Raw genomic sequence first — 15,649 nt, 5'->3', positions numbered from 1 at the left:
ATGAAAAGTGCACCACAGCAACACTTCCCAGCCTCAAGGACACTTGCACACACTTATACACTTATTAGATTTAGTCCACAGACACCACACTGCTGGTCAACAGCAAACACTAGAGCTTCCTAAAATTTAATTGATTTCCATTCGGCTAAGCTGTATCAGAGGAGCACGCACAATCTGCTATCATGTATGACAGATCGGGGCTATGAATGAAAATAGGTCTTCAATGTCTCCATCTATCATGATGCGAACAAACAAATGATCCCAACTATCTACTCAGTCACCACACTGTGTGGAGAGACAGTCATGACACCGTGTGAAGAGAGGAAAGGAGAGGCAAAACATGGGGAGGAATAATTATTCAACAGCCAGCTTGACCAGGGGGTTTGTAACATCACCTCAACGGCTCGTAACCAATCAATATGGAAATATTCCCCATCCCACTCTTTCCTAATACAGAGACTGTCTGGCTGCTCCATCAACAGTGATCAAGGTGATGGATGTTTCATCAGGTGGCAGACTTTGGTAAACATACAGCCGCCCTTGTCTGAGACACATTTTTTTACATGAGGAGAGACTAAGGTGAGTAAAACCTTTGGCAGAGTGATATCGGCTTAAAGGTCAGCCAGCAATTAAGGAAATTTAATTCTAAAATGCATCAAAATGTGTGGTAAGAAGTGTCTTTTTCCCGAGAACAGCCTCCCATGTTTCAAATGGGCATTCATTTCAATTTGCAGAAGTTCTAATTGCTTAAGAATTTTAAGTTCTAGCCAAAATTGTGGTGCCTATGCTGAGCCGTGTTGTCAAAGGGTGTTATCTGACAAACCAATTCCACCATAAAACCATCCCAGGATTACGAACATGTATGTGCTGTCAACTGGTGGTTAAACTAAGAACTACCATTTTCTCTCCACGTGACAATATGGTTTTGTGTGATATGCTTGGCTGAAGGCAATGAAGGCACTGCTTTTAAAATCTTATAGGTCAATATGTGATAGACACTCCTGAACTAAATATCAAATCCCTCAAAAGGGTAATGAGTACACTCATCAATGAAATCAGTCGTAATTAAATCGCGTTTAATCCATGATTGATTGTCACCAGACGGAGTAATCCGCCCTGTACGACATTTGTCGTCTCCATCCAATCAACGCCAACAGAAACGCGATCACAAGCGATCGATGCAGCTTCAGATCCATTCAATTGCGTTGGGGAGCGTTTCAAAGTTGGATGAAATAGTTCTGGGCCTGGTTCCTCAAAACAAGTCAACTTGGCATTATCTCCTTCAGTTAAGCCTGTAGACTTAAAGAGACAATATAGGCAGCAGCTAGGCAGGCAAGATAAAGTTACAAAAAGTCGCCAATAGGGGGTCTCTCACATCTCAGAGTAAGTCGAAATGATTCACGCTTGCACGAGGAATATATTTAGTGCTGAGTCTGACATGACCAAGGGCCCTTACTGATAAGTCATACGATTCTTGATTAAAACCCACCACAAAACTTTCAAATTGATTGGCCAATGCCTTTTCAAACCATTTTAGAGACATCAAATCTAACATGGTTACTCTGGTGGCCATCTTGAATTGAAAGTGACCTGCGACTACCTCAGCCCAGCCAGATTGTTTTCCCTATTGAGAAGGTCCCTATTTACGACAATCTGCTAGCCATCAATTTCAAGCACATGGCCAAGGGCGGAAAGCGACTGTGGCAATGACTGAATAGCGAGACTAAATTTGGCAGCTCAGTCGAGCATCGCTTAATCAGGTATCGTTGATATCGCCGTATGGCAGGAGTTAGGCCGAATGAAAAGCTGTCTGCTTTAGAATCTAGCATTGACATTCCAAACCCCATGAAAGGATATTTTCATATTTTCTTCCATAGTTTAGTAAATGCCAAAGCATCTTGATCTACAAGACTTGAGTAAATTCAAAGCTGCATAACAGAAAATGTCAATGTACAGTACTTGTCATAAGTCAACCTCACTGCTAAAACGACAAACAGGCCACCTATTTCAGAAGTAAATAAAAAGAATGATATTTTCTGAATGTGAACAACAAATAAACCACAAAAGCCAAAACTTTCCAAGTCAGATTATGATGCTTAACAAATTGCTTTTTTCCCTGGCCTTATGTTGCATGATTGGGTAGTTATCCTCAGCATGCAATAGAAGCTAGAACCTGAACAGTAAAGCAGCCATCATTAGCATCCTTTTCATCCCAAACTGATTGTAGATTTGTACGAAACCTGGAAGAAATACCCTGCAGTAGAAACAGGTCTTTTTATACGAGGCAATTTTGTAAACTGGTGGTTGAAGTGGCTTCTGTAGTATGGGGAGGAGTTAATGAGGAACAATTTTGGGAGCTGCTCAGCAAGGTATATCTTTTTTTAATATTAATTTGAGACATGAACATTAACTAGTACATGTATTATTAACTCTATAATCCTAAAGCAACTTGAACTCATTCAAAATGAACTACATGTAAGTGCCAATTTCAAGGGTGCGAGTCAGTCTCTTGTTTTCCAGAGAACATCCTCCTACCCTTAAAATTGTCTCTTACTTCATTTTGAAGGCGTTCTAATTGCTTTAGGATTTCAAGTTCTAGCCAAAATGGTGGTGCCAATGGGGAACATCCATATGAATCAACATGTCCTATATTGGTGACATCTGAAAGGATCCTTCCTTGTCGACCCAAACAACATTTCCCCGAAATTTTGTTTTCTTTTCTGCACCTCACCCCACGCCATGGTCGACGACAAAGACCAATTTGACATTTGGGAAAAAATAGGTCATATTATTGTGTACACAGTAACTCGCCTTCAACTTTCAAATTCAGACGAATCAATAAACGCTTACATGACAGTAGACAATTATTTTTTTCACATTCATATGATATATCCCATTTTTTTCCATTTTGAGACATAAACCGCACCCCACTGGCCACACTAATTGATTAAATGAGCATATTTCGTGAGATACCTCAGTTATTCTATCAGACTTTTTGGGAATATCATGTGAAGAGTTTCATCACAAAATGAGATATGCGCCATATCCAATATTTTGGAGTTAACCCTCTATATACAGTGGAACCCCGGTAACACGACCACCCAAGGGACTTAGCCGAAGTGGTCGTGTTACCGGGGTGGTCGCGTTAGTGAATTTAAGAATCATAAGTAGGTTTTCCCGCCAAAACATCGTCCTGCTGTGTGTACATTGACATGCATTAATGACTACGCCACCGGGTGATTCGATAATTTTGTGTGTATATTACGAATAAAAAATCATTTTCTTGAGTGTTTTGCGTTTAATTTGCAACTTATGTAAATGAGTAAATAAACTGACGAGAGCTAATTAGACCAAACATTACATTAAAACTTGAGCATGCTAATTAGAACAAGCATGTAATTCACACCATCGGCAGCTGCCCTTCTTGATGTCAAGCTAATATTCCCGCTAACATTGTCATTGAGAGAGGTGATGTGAGAAGATGTTGAGAATTCTTCCTGATGTCTTCCTGCTTTAACTTCAGCCAATTTGAACTGGTACTGATTAAATCATCTTTTTAATAACGTATTTTATCAACATTACGACGTAGTAAGCATTCTTTACTTTGAGTATCGGTACTCTTACTAATCAACATAATTGATTTGTCCTAAAAACTACGTGTGCATGCCTCTTGACATCATTTAATACTAAATGATGAAAACACAAACCGTGAGTCGAAAAGAAAGTTTATTCTTCATTTTATTTGCGCTTACATTTGATCAAACTCACTTACACATCATTTATTTTCATATGGAATCCCATGTGTTCGAGGTGCTAATTATCAACACGGATTTGCGAGAAGGTGCCAATTGATACGATGCGGTCATGGTTGATTACGGCAATTAGGCCTCATGGTCGCGTTAGCGGGGTTAATTTGCAGTTTGGGACCGACCAAGCTGGTGGTCGCGGTCTGGGTACCGGGGTGGTCGTGTTAGCGAGGGCCAGTTAATGGGAATTAGAGAGAAAACCATTCGGGACCGGAGAATTTTGGTCGTGTTCGCGGGGTGGTCGCGTTACTGAGGTGGTCGCCGACCGGGGTTCCACTGTACAACAATTTATAGTAGTGCAAGACTATGATGTTCAGGATGCGCACAGTCACAAAAAGCTGGTAGATGATAAAAGTAACTGATGCTATATTTGCTTGAGATACACAACATGGTACACTCTCTTGCCGTGGTCACACTGGGGTTTTAACACGAATTGAATTCAAATCAAAACGTTGATACGTATTGGGGCGTCACACTCAATTCGGTTCATACCGATCTCAATCCGCTTTAACCAACACGGTTCTTAAACCGAATTGAATGCGAATCAGCTAATCCGAATCAACGAAACCGTATTGAGATTTCAAGTGTGACGCGCTTGATACGAATTAAGGTTTTCGATCGCACTGCGCATGCGCCCGGCGCATGGAAAGTGACCTTTGACCGCGGGAACTAGTGCTCCGAACTAGTTAACTGATGTATTTAAATGATCTCATTAACTCAAATCGTTTTTCGTTATGCCATAGAATAGGGAAAAATCAACTCCCTTGCACGTGACTTGCATTTCCATTTCCTGGCAAGGTATGTTGCCGCCGGTTCGTTGGTCAAAGGTACACTGGTCAGCAACATCGTCGCGGCGGGGTTTTCCCCGGTTTTGGCCTCGTTTTCGAGGGCGAGGCCGGGATTCTCCGCATTTAGCGACGGTGGTGTCGACTCGCTGAGGACACTCCTCTTTGACCCGAACTTTGGCAATAGGCATGGCCGGGAGATGGAAATGGTCAAGCACCTTACGCGATTTTAACTTGTTAATAATGACTGTGTGATACTGTGATATTATACACTTATATGTTTTGTACTTGTAAATTTTATTCCCCCATATGGGAGGTTAATAAATAATAATAATAATAATAATAATAATAGATGGCGCGTCGTTAGTATGCATTGAGTGTGGCGCGTTTTAAACCGATTTGAATGCGTATTCGGGCCAGTGTGACGCGACCGTTCTGAAACTGGATTAACCAATTCGTATTCCGGAGAGCGCTCTACGGAATTCGGTTTCAATTCGCATCCAGTGTGAACACACCATTAGAAATAAAGGTTTTGAGCTTCTGATACATCCCCTAAAAAACCCTTTTAGCTTTCTTTTGCAAGCTCAAAAACCGTTTTCCTGAAAAACCTCTACGGGTGTATATTTGTGTCCAAGTTCAAAAACCTTTATTTCTTAGTGTACGCAGATTTTTAATTTCAAGCCTCATCCCTGATAGTTAAAGTGATGCAACAATAAAGTGGACCCGGGGGGGGGGGGGGGGGTCAATACTGGTAATTAAGATGTAGTCCAGAGAGAAGAAATTCATGGCATTGATTTATTGCAAAGACAAATTTTAATCACTGCAACTCCCTGTGGGGCTGCATCCCGAGTTTGTATAGAGGTTGTGATTAAAGGCTGTGTGAAGAACATTCTCAAAGTGACTCATTCAAAACTAATAACAATCTAACCTGCATTTAGAAGATAATTTTTTCAGGTTTCAGTTTGCTGTAAGGCTTTACTTGTCATCAACACTTAGCATGTTCGATTTCGGGCTAGCGCCCACTGGCACGACCTACATTCTTCACTGAAGTATTATTATCATGGAAAGCAGTTTATACTGCTTATTGTTCAGTTCTATGCATAAAATATCATTAAAATCAGCCATAATGCGTCAGGCAACAGCTGACATAAAGTATAGTGGTCTACCAATCAATGTGACCATAACACAACGACCATCCACCATAACATGATATCATAGCGGAAGTTAGCTGTTGTGCGTAGATAAGTTTTTAAAAATTCATAATGTAAAGGTGGTTCCGCTTGGCGGTTTTCAATCTCATTCAAATGAGTTCTATGCATAAAATAGCTATTAAATTCAGGCATTGAATCGGGATATTGTGCATCACACAGCACCAAAGCACAGGGCATATGGAGACATGTATACACCTATATGTAAGTAAAATCTGCTAATGTTTAGTTATTTCAGCCCAATATTCCAATACTCGAGTAATATTTTTATAATTCATCATTAATCAACATCAATACCGGCATCGTAACCCTATAAGGTTTTTCCCGGCGGGACTGTCCACCTATGCTGCATGCATGATCTTGTAGTTGCCCTGGTAGCCATCAATGTAAGACCAAGTTCCAGGGGCATCACTGCCTGTAAAGTCAAATTTTTAACAAACCGCACTGAAAGGTCTTTAATAACAACATTTTCATTTGTCTGCTTCCTGAATAGAAAGGCCCGACAAGTGACAGTTTCTGTGGTTAATACGTGTCAGCAACAGAGGCAGACATTTTTAAACCAGACACAAATCCTGAAAGCAAACCTGTGCTAGCAGTATAAGAAGATGCTTCGGCTTATAATCTTTCAGAATCTTATCTTTTGTGGCAAGGACGAAGTTGCACTCTTTGTATTAAGAAATATTAACCCCTAGTGATGTGTGTTTTGAAGGATATACCCATAGGCAAGGGTTGGTGCAGCGGCAAGCTGCCAGGTATGTCAACAATTAGAGCAGCCCTCCAATTTCCTGAAGCTGTATGCTGTAACACCAACAAATCTGTACATAGGCATTGGATGTAAGACTAATGGCATATTTTATCACAACAATCAGCTTTTAAAATCCTCGTCCACGCTGCCAAGTATTATTTTAAAGAAGAGTTTCATAAAAATATGATATGATGATGCGAGAAACTTAACAACAATGAAGAAGAAGAAGAAGAAGAAGAAGCTAGACACCAAATAGTGATAACCAACACGCTGGCGTTTTCTCTTGTTGCATCAATGGCCACAGATAGAGGGAGTTAAATAGATACAAGTAACGCGGCCTTGCTTTGACCTTTGAAGATATCACATATCTTAGAATTATAGGCACAGCATTTCCCTGATGGCTATTTGAGTGAATATCCTTCTTACAATGTACAAAAGTGAGACATGGTAAACATAGATACAACATACGTGACACTCTGACATTTACGTTTTTCCCTCAGTCGTTGTTCTTATGAAGATAACGGTATCTTATCTGTGGATTTCCGCTGTTCCTTGATCATTCTGCAACAAGTGTGATTCTGAGGATTAAAAAGAAAACCCAGGAAGGGAAATCACACTTCAAGGTGTGCATAAAAAGGGAACTTTTCTTTCTGATTTGTACATTAGGAATAAGAGTTCTGCGTACTTGTTTATTCCCACTTTACTGCTTACCTAACACTTTTACCAATATCTGCTAACAATCCATGGGAAAAACGTGTGATTTTACAGGGATGACCATTGGTAAAGTCATGCTGGTTCTTTACATCATGAAACTCTGTCATCCAAAACAATTTGAGAATACTCTAGTGTGATGCAGATTGGGCAATTACATCAACCAAAGCAGTCAACGAATCATACTTTCAAAACGTACGATGCCAAAAGAACCTAAATTGTTTCTCGATATCGATTTACGCTGATCTGTAGCCTCTTTCTCATAAATATTTCAGCCGCTGATCCTGGTGCGCGATTTTGAAAAGGCAATCAGGAAGAGTTGGCGCATGGATGGATGTTTGATGGTCATCTAATGACTTGTGGTGTAATGGTGATACAGACTAGACACAGTTAGTCTTGGAACACTGATTTTGGCGGTAAGTTATGAGAAGTTGAGACAAAATGAACAGAAGCAGTAATTCAGCGTATGAATCAGGACAGGTCGTACGATTTGAAACTGTGATAATGAGCCAGGTTAGCTCTGTGCTTGGGACACTTATGGTATTAGTTTTGTCATCAAACACCGCTAGAGAAACCCTGTCATTACACCCAAAACTTCAGCAAGGCGCCTCGGCTTTGGCCTACATTCAGTTCCACCCTCACGCTTCCTGGTGAGACAATTCCAATACTTCAAGTTTACCATCAATTCCTTAAACTAAATGGTACCAAAGCATCATGATCAATCACCATCATGTAAAAGCCCCAGGTCGCCAGGAAGGAAACATCGGCCTTCAGAATTTCCATCAAAACAGGAAACTGTTGAGGCAGCGACCGCAATCTGCCACGCTTGGCCTCAGTCGACCTCTATGATCTCCACAATCCATCCCATAATCTTCCTATCTGCATGAGAAGCCTGATCGTGCACACAAATTCCATTAATGAACCAATCTCTCGCATTTGCCCGAGATCACCAGGGTAACCATGGAAACAGAAACACTTTTGGCCCAATTAACATTTGTACAAAAATTCCATGCCCTTTAGCCGATGGGACCGTTCATTCATCCACATACATTGTTTATCACATTGGCAATTAGAAAATACCATTGCCATAGTGCACTAGCAGATATTATCCACACAAATGAAATGAAACTTGACAAGCATATTATAAGTATATCAGTCTGCACAATAGTTAAATGCTGAAATCTATAGTCATACACAATGCACTGATTCCAATATGACCATAGGATGATTCCAAAGCACTTCGGAGCTAATCATATACTTCTAAATACAGTAACTTCTTTGTCTTTAAGTCTATTTCGTCTTTTAGTCAGACTTTTAAACAGATTATTGACAATACAAGCTGCTCTGACTGCGCTCATGAGGCAGGTTCTTGATTAACACCACCTGGAGTTTAAAGAAACATTAGCGATCGATAGTCTGTTTCTTGGGTTTGAAGAGATAGAAATTGTGCACTACAAATCCCGGGTAACACTCAGGGTTTAGGCAGATATGCCTTTTTCAGGGGAAGAGACAAGAAAATTAGCAATAATAGCAATGGTCAGTCTAGATCTCCCAAATTCAACCCTCCTGCTGTGCAAATGAGTGATTTTTGTCACCGTGACCTGAAACTGTATATTGGCTGCTATCCCGAACAAACAGGCAATCCTCATAGAAAGGTGGCTCTCTAGGTTCATCTGTACAACAAAATTCACGCACTTCAAAAAATTCAATTCTTCAATTGTATTTTTCAGGCACAGGCAAGCAGAACAGAAACAACACTGTAAGTTTTCCAACAGCCATCTTAACCAGAAGAACTCACACCCAACAACATCAAATCGAAAATGGCATCGCCGTTACAGAAAAGAGTCGTATTGGCAATTTTCACGATCTTTCAAATATGTGCCTCGACATCTACCTGTCCGACGCAATGTTCATGCAACTTGAACACAAAGACAATGACATGTGACGGGAGTAAAGACGCGACCGTCACAATTGATGATGCAGCACTTTCGAAAATACTCAAACAGATTCCTGCGGGGACTGAGGAACTTGTGATAAAACACGCAAGTATTTCGAAATTGACACAAGGATTATTCATGCATGTAAAAGGTCTTATTGACTCTATGAAAAATTTCACCATGACCTCTAGCAAAATTTCTGAAATTGAACCCCTTGCTTTTGAGAATTTCATACACATCACATACTTGGACTTGTCGGATAATAACATTGTTCCCCAAAACTATACATTTCAGGAACTCCTACATCTGAAAATTTTAAAACTTAACAACGCATTTTCGCCGATTTCTCCAAATTTGCAATTCCCGAAAAAAATATTTCACGGTGTCGAGAAATTGGAAATTCTGGAGTTATGTTCTAACAAAATACACGAAATTCCTATTGGGCTTTTCAATGGGGTTTGCATCAATTTGAAGTCGGTGAACATATCTGGCAACCGCATTCACACCCTAAAGAACGACACGTTCAAAAACTGTCCAAAATTGAAGAATCTGTCAATTGAAAACTCTCATTTGGATGGACTGGACGCAAATGCTTTCAGTGGCTTGATTAGTTTGACACAGTTGAATCTTCAGGGGAACAATCTTCACACTCTAAGAATTTCGCATGTCGAACCAATAAAAAATGCAACAATCAATTTCGATGAGAATCCCTGGACCTGTGACTGCAGTTTAATCTTCTTTGTACAGTGGTTGCAAAAGGAGAACGTGAATCTCGATCTAAAATGCAAATGGCCGCTGATACTTGCAAATAAACAGTTGCTAACATTAAACGTGTACGACTTGGGTTGTGAGAAACCAAAAGTGACAGAGATCAGTAAAAATCCTTTGAAATTATTCGAAGGCGATAATGCGACCTTTGTTGTGGAAGCAATCGGCCTACCTTACGTCACTGTGAACTGCACCCATGCAAAACAGGGCACCAATCGGAAAATGGTGGTGATCTACCGACACAGCATTCATTTTGATCAAGGTGTCGCACGCCATTTTACAACAATCATAATGGATTTCGTGCAACCGACAATTTCCGACTCTGGCAACGTCACGTGTCACGTACATAATATCCTTGGGGAGGATAAGTTGGTGATCATTTTGCAGGTTCTTAAAACTGATAACGGGCAGCGCATCGATATTGTGATATTTGTATCTGGGATTATGGCATTCGTCATCGCGATTGGGTTACTGATCGCTTGCCTAAATATCCGAAATAAGAAGCAGGCCGAAAAGGAAGCGAAGGCAAATGAATTAATGGCGATGAAGGGCCATGAAAATCACGCATTCGAGGATAATGTGAAATCGACAAACAGACGGCGTGATTCGATAGGATATTTTCCAACCAGTGGTGCATGTAAAAGTGCACTTGTACCAAGTGTTTAAAATGACATTTCATTGTGTCCCAAATTTTGATAGATTTCTCTGTTAGGGTTGGGTCAACCTGCAGTGTAGTAGCATTACTGCGTGTTCTTCAATGGACACCTTATAAGGAGTATATACTGTGGAATGTTAAAGGCCTATGCCGTTCATTTGATATTTGAAATTTGTAAATGAATTTTAAAAAACGATTTGTGTAAATACGGACTGAAAATAAATTTCAACAATGCCATTGTGTAGACAGAGAATATAGAAATACTATAAATATGAAGTTCAATCTGCAAATTTGTATGCATAGTAACTGCAAAACAGCATTGTGTAGGACTATTTTCCTGGACCACCAGTAATTATGAACGGCGTACCCCTTTAATATATGCATGCTTTTGGGACACCCTGAATGTACTGGTTGGAACATTATTATGATAACCTCATATAGGACCCCTGTAGTGCACTGTAGAAAATTATCATGAGTGTTTTTGGGACATCCTGCATGTGGTGGCTGGAGCATTCTAAGGACTGCCTCTCGGGACACATCATAGTGAACTTATAGAATGCTACTGTAAATGCTTTTGGTGCACCATGTATGAACTTGGTAGAACATTATCACGATGATTACCTTTATGGGATAACCTGTAGTGTACTAGAGAGGTTCATATTTCGATTCAAGAAGAAGAATGACATGGCAATTTGACGATGGATTTCACATTGCCTTTAGTCAGAAATGCAATGAAACAGTGTGTCTTCAATATCCAGAAAAAATGATACAAAACAATTGCCTTGATGACCACAACCAGAGAAATCATCTCATTCTCGGATTAACTCTGAACCACTCTATGATTAGCAAATAAAGTTTTATCGAGATGTTCATCTGATCATTTAGGCAGCAAGTTGAGGACGCGCTCACGACACACTTTTTTCTCAGTTCAGCATTACTCATAAAATCTTGCCATTTCTTAAATGTATTTTCAGCATTGCAAAACATTAAACCGAATTTCTCTGGTGCTATCCCTTGTAAAATAAAAGCTTCCAACGTGAATAAATGTAGGCATTTTAATAGAAATTATTCTCTTTTGTTGTCATCCACCCACACGTAGCTGAGTTTTTCACAACCAGTTCAATGTCATCCGTTGGCTCTCAATGATGAGCATTGCACTTACACCACCATGCATGTCACATAGAAATTGATACGCGCCTGGAATAATTTCCGGCACTCCTTCTTACACTGGATCATAACAAGACAGGCATGCCGTGAATCTATTGTCTTTGACCAGTTCAACTACCAGCGATACATTATGTACAAGTTGTGCCTGTCGGTAACCGGAAAAACGCCGACCGACCGACCAACCGACTGACCGACCGACCTTCCGACCTACCAACCCAAGGAGTTTCGTAGTTGAGTCACAGGTCTCATAAGTCAATGTGATATATCCAATCCACGATAGCAGGTCACGTGAAATGAAACTGTAAACAAGCGCACGTGCGCTGGTCAAATGACAACAAATGCATGTTGCGCGTTGCAGTTCATGCATTGCATCGGTCGAGACACTCGAGTAGAAAAACTACAGTGCATAGATTAGGCCCAAATCATGTTTTTATATCCACCGACCATGTAGACAAAGCATATCTTTAGAGTATCGTTATCAGTTCCTTACCGCGTGAACTCGTTTTCCCGGTATAATTGACTGGAGATGCTGCTGTCAGACACGTCGGACTCCATCACGTCCATTGCGCTGGGCACTACACAGATACATGTGCTATAGAGAAGCGAAAGGGATACTGCACTATGACGGTAGGTTGGCAGGTCAGTCGGTCGGTCGGTCGGTCGGTCGGCGTTTTTTTCCGGTTACCGTGCCTGTCCTGTATTCAAATGTGGAAAAGAGGAAAAGAGGAATGCCTCAACCGCTGGACCATAAGGCTTTCTTAATCACCATGATCGGAGTTTTAATCAGATAAGCGGGACAGCTACATAAGAGAATCTTCTTTTATTCTTTGATTATTTGGTAGAACCGGCGAATGATTTCTCTGACTATCGATGATGGTAATAGCCAGCGGCGGTCTACTTTCTTGTGAAACTGATTAGGCGTGTGATCAAGAATTGCCAAGGGCTAAGATATCAGCTGACTAAACAAAGCAAAGCATTCATGGAAAGAGCTCAGAAGCCCCCAGCTAATGCGAAAGGATGATTATTCCCAATGTCCTAATGAGTACCGCTCACCTTCGAGAGAAGTGGATTTCAGTGTCAATTTCCTTGTGTGATTGTGCTATTTACTATCTGGCTCTGCTTGACAACATCTGGTATTCTGACAAAAGCTACACCCACACCCAAGCAAACAGCTTAGAAGGCGTATGGTGCCAATGTCTCTGCGAGATCATGCTGTAGCTATCTGGCCATGCTTGACCACTTCTGGCGCGACAAATATATTCTGACCAAACCTAACCCCTAAGCTCAATGAAAACAGCTCAGAACCCCCAGCTAACAAGGGAGGATGATTACAGCCAGTACCCTAATCAGTGCGGCACACCTTCCAGCGATCCAAGTGGAATGCAGTGTCAACTTCCTCACAGGATCATGCTATTTACTATCTTACCCTGCTTGATGACATCTTGACAGATAAATGTATCCTGAGCAAACCTATGAAACAGCTTAGAAGCCCATGAGGGAGGATGATTACTGCCAGTACCCTAATCAGTGCCAATTTCCTTGTGATTTTATGCTATTAACTTTCGGACCTTGCGTGACTTCTTGTGGTGGATGAATATATTTTGACCAAATCTATCTCCACGCTCGAGGAAACATGTTGGAAGCCTACACGAATGGGAGACAGAGATAAAACCAGTGTCCTAATCATCAGTGAGACACACCTTCAATCTAAGTGGAATACATTGTCAATTTCCTTGCAAGATCAAGCTATTTACTATTTGGGCGTGCTTGACCACATCTGGACAGATAAATATCCACACCAAACCTCCCAAGGTTGAGGAAACCACTTGGAAGCGGACTCAAATGAGGGACGGAGATAATCCTAATCAGAACGCACACACTTCAGCTGATCCAATCACACTGTATATGTGACAAGAATGGTGTGGTGCCCAATGTCGTAGAGTTAAGAGACCATCTCAAACGTTCCCAAAGACTTAGCTGATTTAGTTTTGGGTGAAGGTAAAAATTAAGACCCTTATTTACTTAAAACATATACTGCTGTTCACCATATTATCCCTTTCTCTTCTTTGAGAGAAAAGGGGGAGGATTCGAGGAGAAACAAAACTGGTTCATTGGGGTTTTCGCATGAGAAAGGTAATTGCCTTTCGACATGTTTGGGATTGTCTAATCGGCCAGAGGTTTGGCTCAACACTTTTGCCACCCTTGTGTTCACTGACGTTCTAAAGAGTAGAGGGTGCTATTGTGGTACAGAGCATTCCACTGGCCTTGACAGCAGAGGGGTTAAATGTCATCACACCAGCCCCGATTGAATTCATCCTTCACCTAACTCTGGTTATCACATAATACCACAAACAGGATTACCTCAAACTTGATTGACCATGAAAGTGACATAGCCAGCATCCTTGAGCGAAAGAATAGGTAATTCGGACCGGTCTGTCCACTGATTAGATTAGCTCCTCTGCGAAATTCCGCTATCACATGAGGTCAAAGACAGCCCAATTCAAGAGAGTCAGACTCCGAATAAGCAGAAAAATCTCCCCTGGTGTGGTAAGTGACAAGATTGGTGCCAATGTTGGTTAGTGAGAGGTTTGGCCGAAAGTCATTCAAACTGTTCTGATTGAATTTTTTCCTCTAATGAATCATGTCTTGACTTGTGAGAAGCACAAGAGGTCATCTAAAACTGATGTATACTGACAACAATAATCCGTTTCATCTGCCCCAGATGTATGGTAGTAACGCGACCAATAGTTGGAAAGCTCTCTAAGAACTGAAAGATTTAAAGTAAATGACAATGCTAAGAAAGCTCTTCAGGTTCTAAAAGATTAAAGAATAATGAATAATGTGTAAAGGCACATTAATGTCTTTCCTTCATTTTGTCCCCAGGGGCAAGTAAGGTTCTTTCAACATGCCTTCCTCCTCATCCCCATCCTCAAGTATATCTTTGTACAAAGCAAGCAGTGACCTTTAGATCCCTGTCTGCAGCGTTGATAGCTTTGAGAAAAAAAAATAGCCAAGGCCAAAGGATAACAAAGATTAAGGGGGAAAAATCTGCCTCTCCCTACTGATGACTTTTTTTCTGCTACAGTCGATGTAGAGATGATATTGATGGCTTCGAATGTCCCCCCATATATGCAGAAATGGTCTTATATCAGTGAAACTACGCTAGAGACAAGTCTCAGTTCTGCCTCATCTAAACCAGTCTGCTTAAATTATCCAAGGAGCCAATTACATTCAATCAATGGCAGGTCACCTTGATGGTCAAAGGGGAGACTCCCTTATTTCATATCACACACGTCTCAACCGTCACACACGTCTCACCTAGTGCCTCAAAGTGGATCTAAATCAGTTGCAAGCATCATGGAAAAAATATTCTGGATCAACGGCTGTTCATGTAGGAGGATCAAAGTGGTAAGCTCCCTAATTTTATCACAGTTGATCTCCAACAGCCATCTCTTTTGAACTTTATAAAACACCCTGCAAATGAGCTGTTTTTGTCACTGTGATCTGCTATTTTATGATCGACACCACTTCTACGCACTTGGCCCGATACCGTTGACGCACTTCAGAACTTCCACCAAATGATTTAGGAATTTCCCCCACAATTCCCCTTGAAGGAAGTTTAAACTGTTTGACCTATGAGAGGATGAAAACACCTACATCACCATAAAGTGTAGTATTGCGAAAGATTCCCTACGTTTAACCCGAGTCATGAAGAGGTTTTTTTCATCTACACTTTGATTATGATGCGAAGACGATGACAAGAGCGGCTGTTACCAGAAAAAGCTCGGCAGTTAATAGCAAGATCATGCAAGAGGCTATGATCTCATCACAAGTGAACGGTGCACGTTTTTCATCCTTCCTGACACC

The 15,649-nt window shown here is 40.9% G+C and overlaps 2 protein-coding genes across 8 annotated transcripts in view; one reads left to right on the top strand and one right to left on the bottom strand.

The window, feature by feature from the left end:
* The window catches only part of LOC135500188 (uncharacterized), a 161,003-nt gene that overhangs the window by 28,141 nt on the left and 117,213 nt on the right, over nt 1–15,649 (bottom strand). The window lies entirely within an intron of this gene.
* On the top strand, nt 267–11,680 carry LOC135500441 (reticulon-4 receptor-like 2). Of its 3 annotated transcripts, none has more exons than XM_064791916.1 (3): nt 267–579; nt 7,531–7,671; nt 8,986–11,680. In XM_064791916.1, the coding sequence occupies exon 3, from the start codon at nt 9,076–9,078 to the stop codon at nt 10,624–10,626; it is 1,551 nt and encodes a 516-aa protein (XP_064647986.1). In that variant the 5' UTR covers nt 267–579; nt 7,531–7,671; nt 8,986–9,075; the 3' UTR covers nt 10,627–11,680. The 3 variants fall into 3 exon arrangements, with proteins under 3 accessions (XP_064647986.1, XP_064647985.1, XP_064647987.1); XM_064791915.1 differs by lacking the exon at nt 267–579 and adding an exon at nt 5,756–6,003; XM_064791917.1 differs by lacking the exon at nt 267–579 and adding an exon at nt 7,149–7,167.

Source organism: Lineus longissimus, chromosome 16 (assembly GCF_910592395.1).
Source record: "Lineus longissimus chromosome 16, tnLinLong1.2, whole genome shotgun sequence".
Lineage (NCBI taxonomy): Eukaryota > Metazoa > Nemertea > Pilidiophora > Heteronemertea > Lineidae > Lineus > Lineus longissimus.
The sequence above is the reverse complement of the archived record's forward strand: the minus strand, read 5'-3'. Positions and strand labels throughout refer to the sequence as shown.

Excerpts from the sequence above, each read along its gene's own strand:
- LOC135500441 (XM_064791916.1), top strand. The coding sequence starts at position 9,076 with ATGGCATCGCCGTTACAGAAAAGAGTCGTATTGGCAATTTTCACGATC.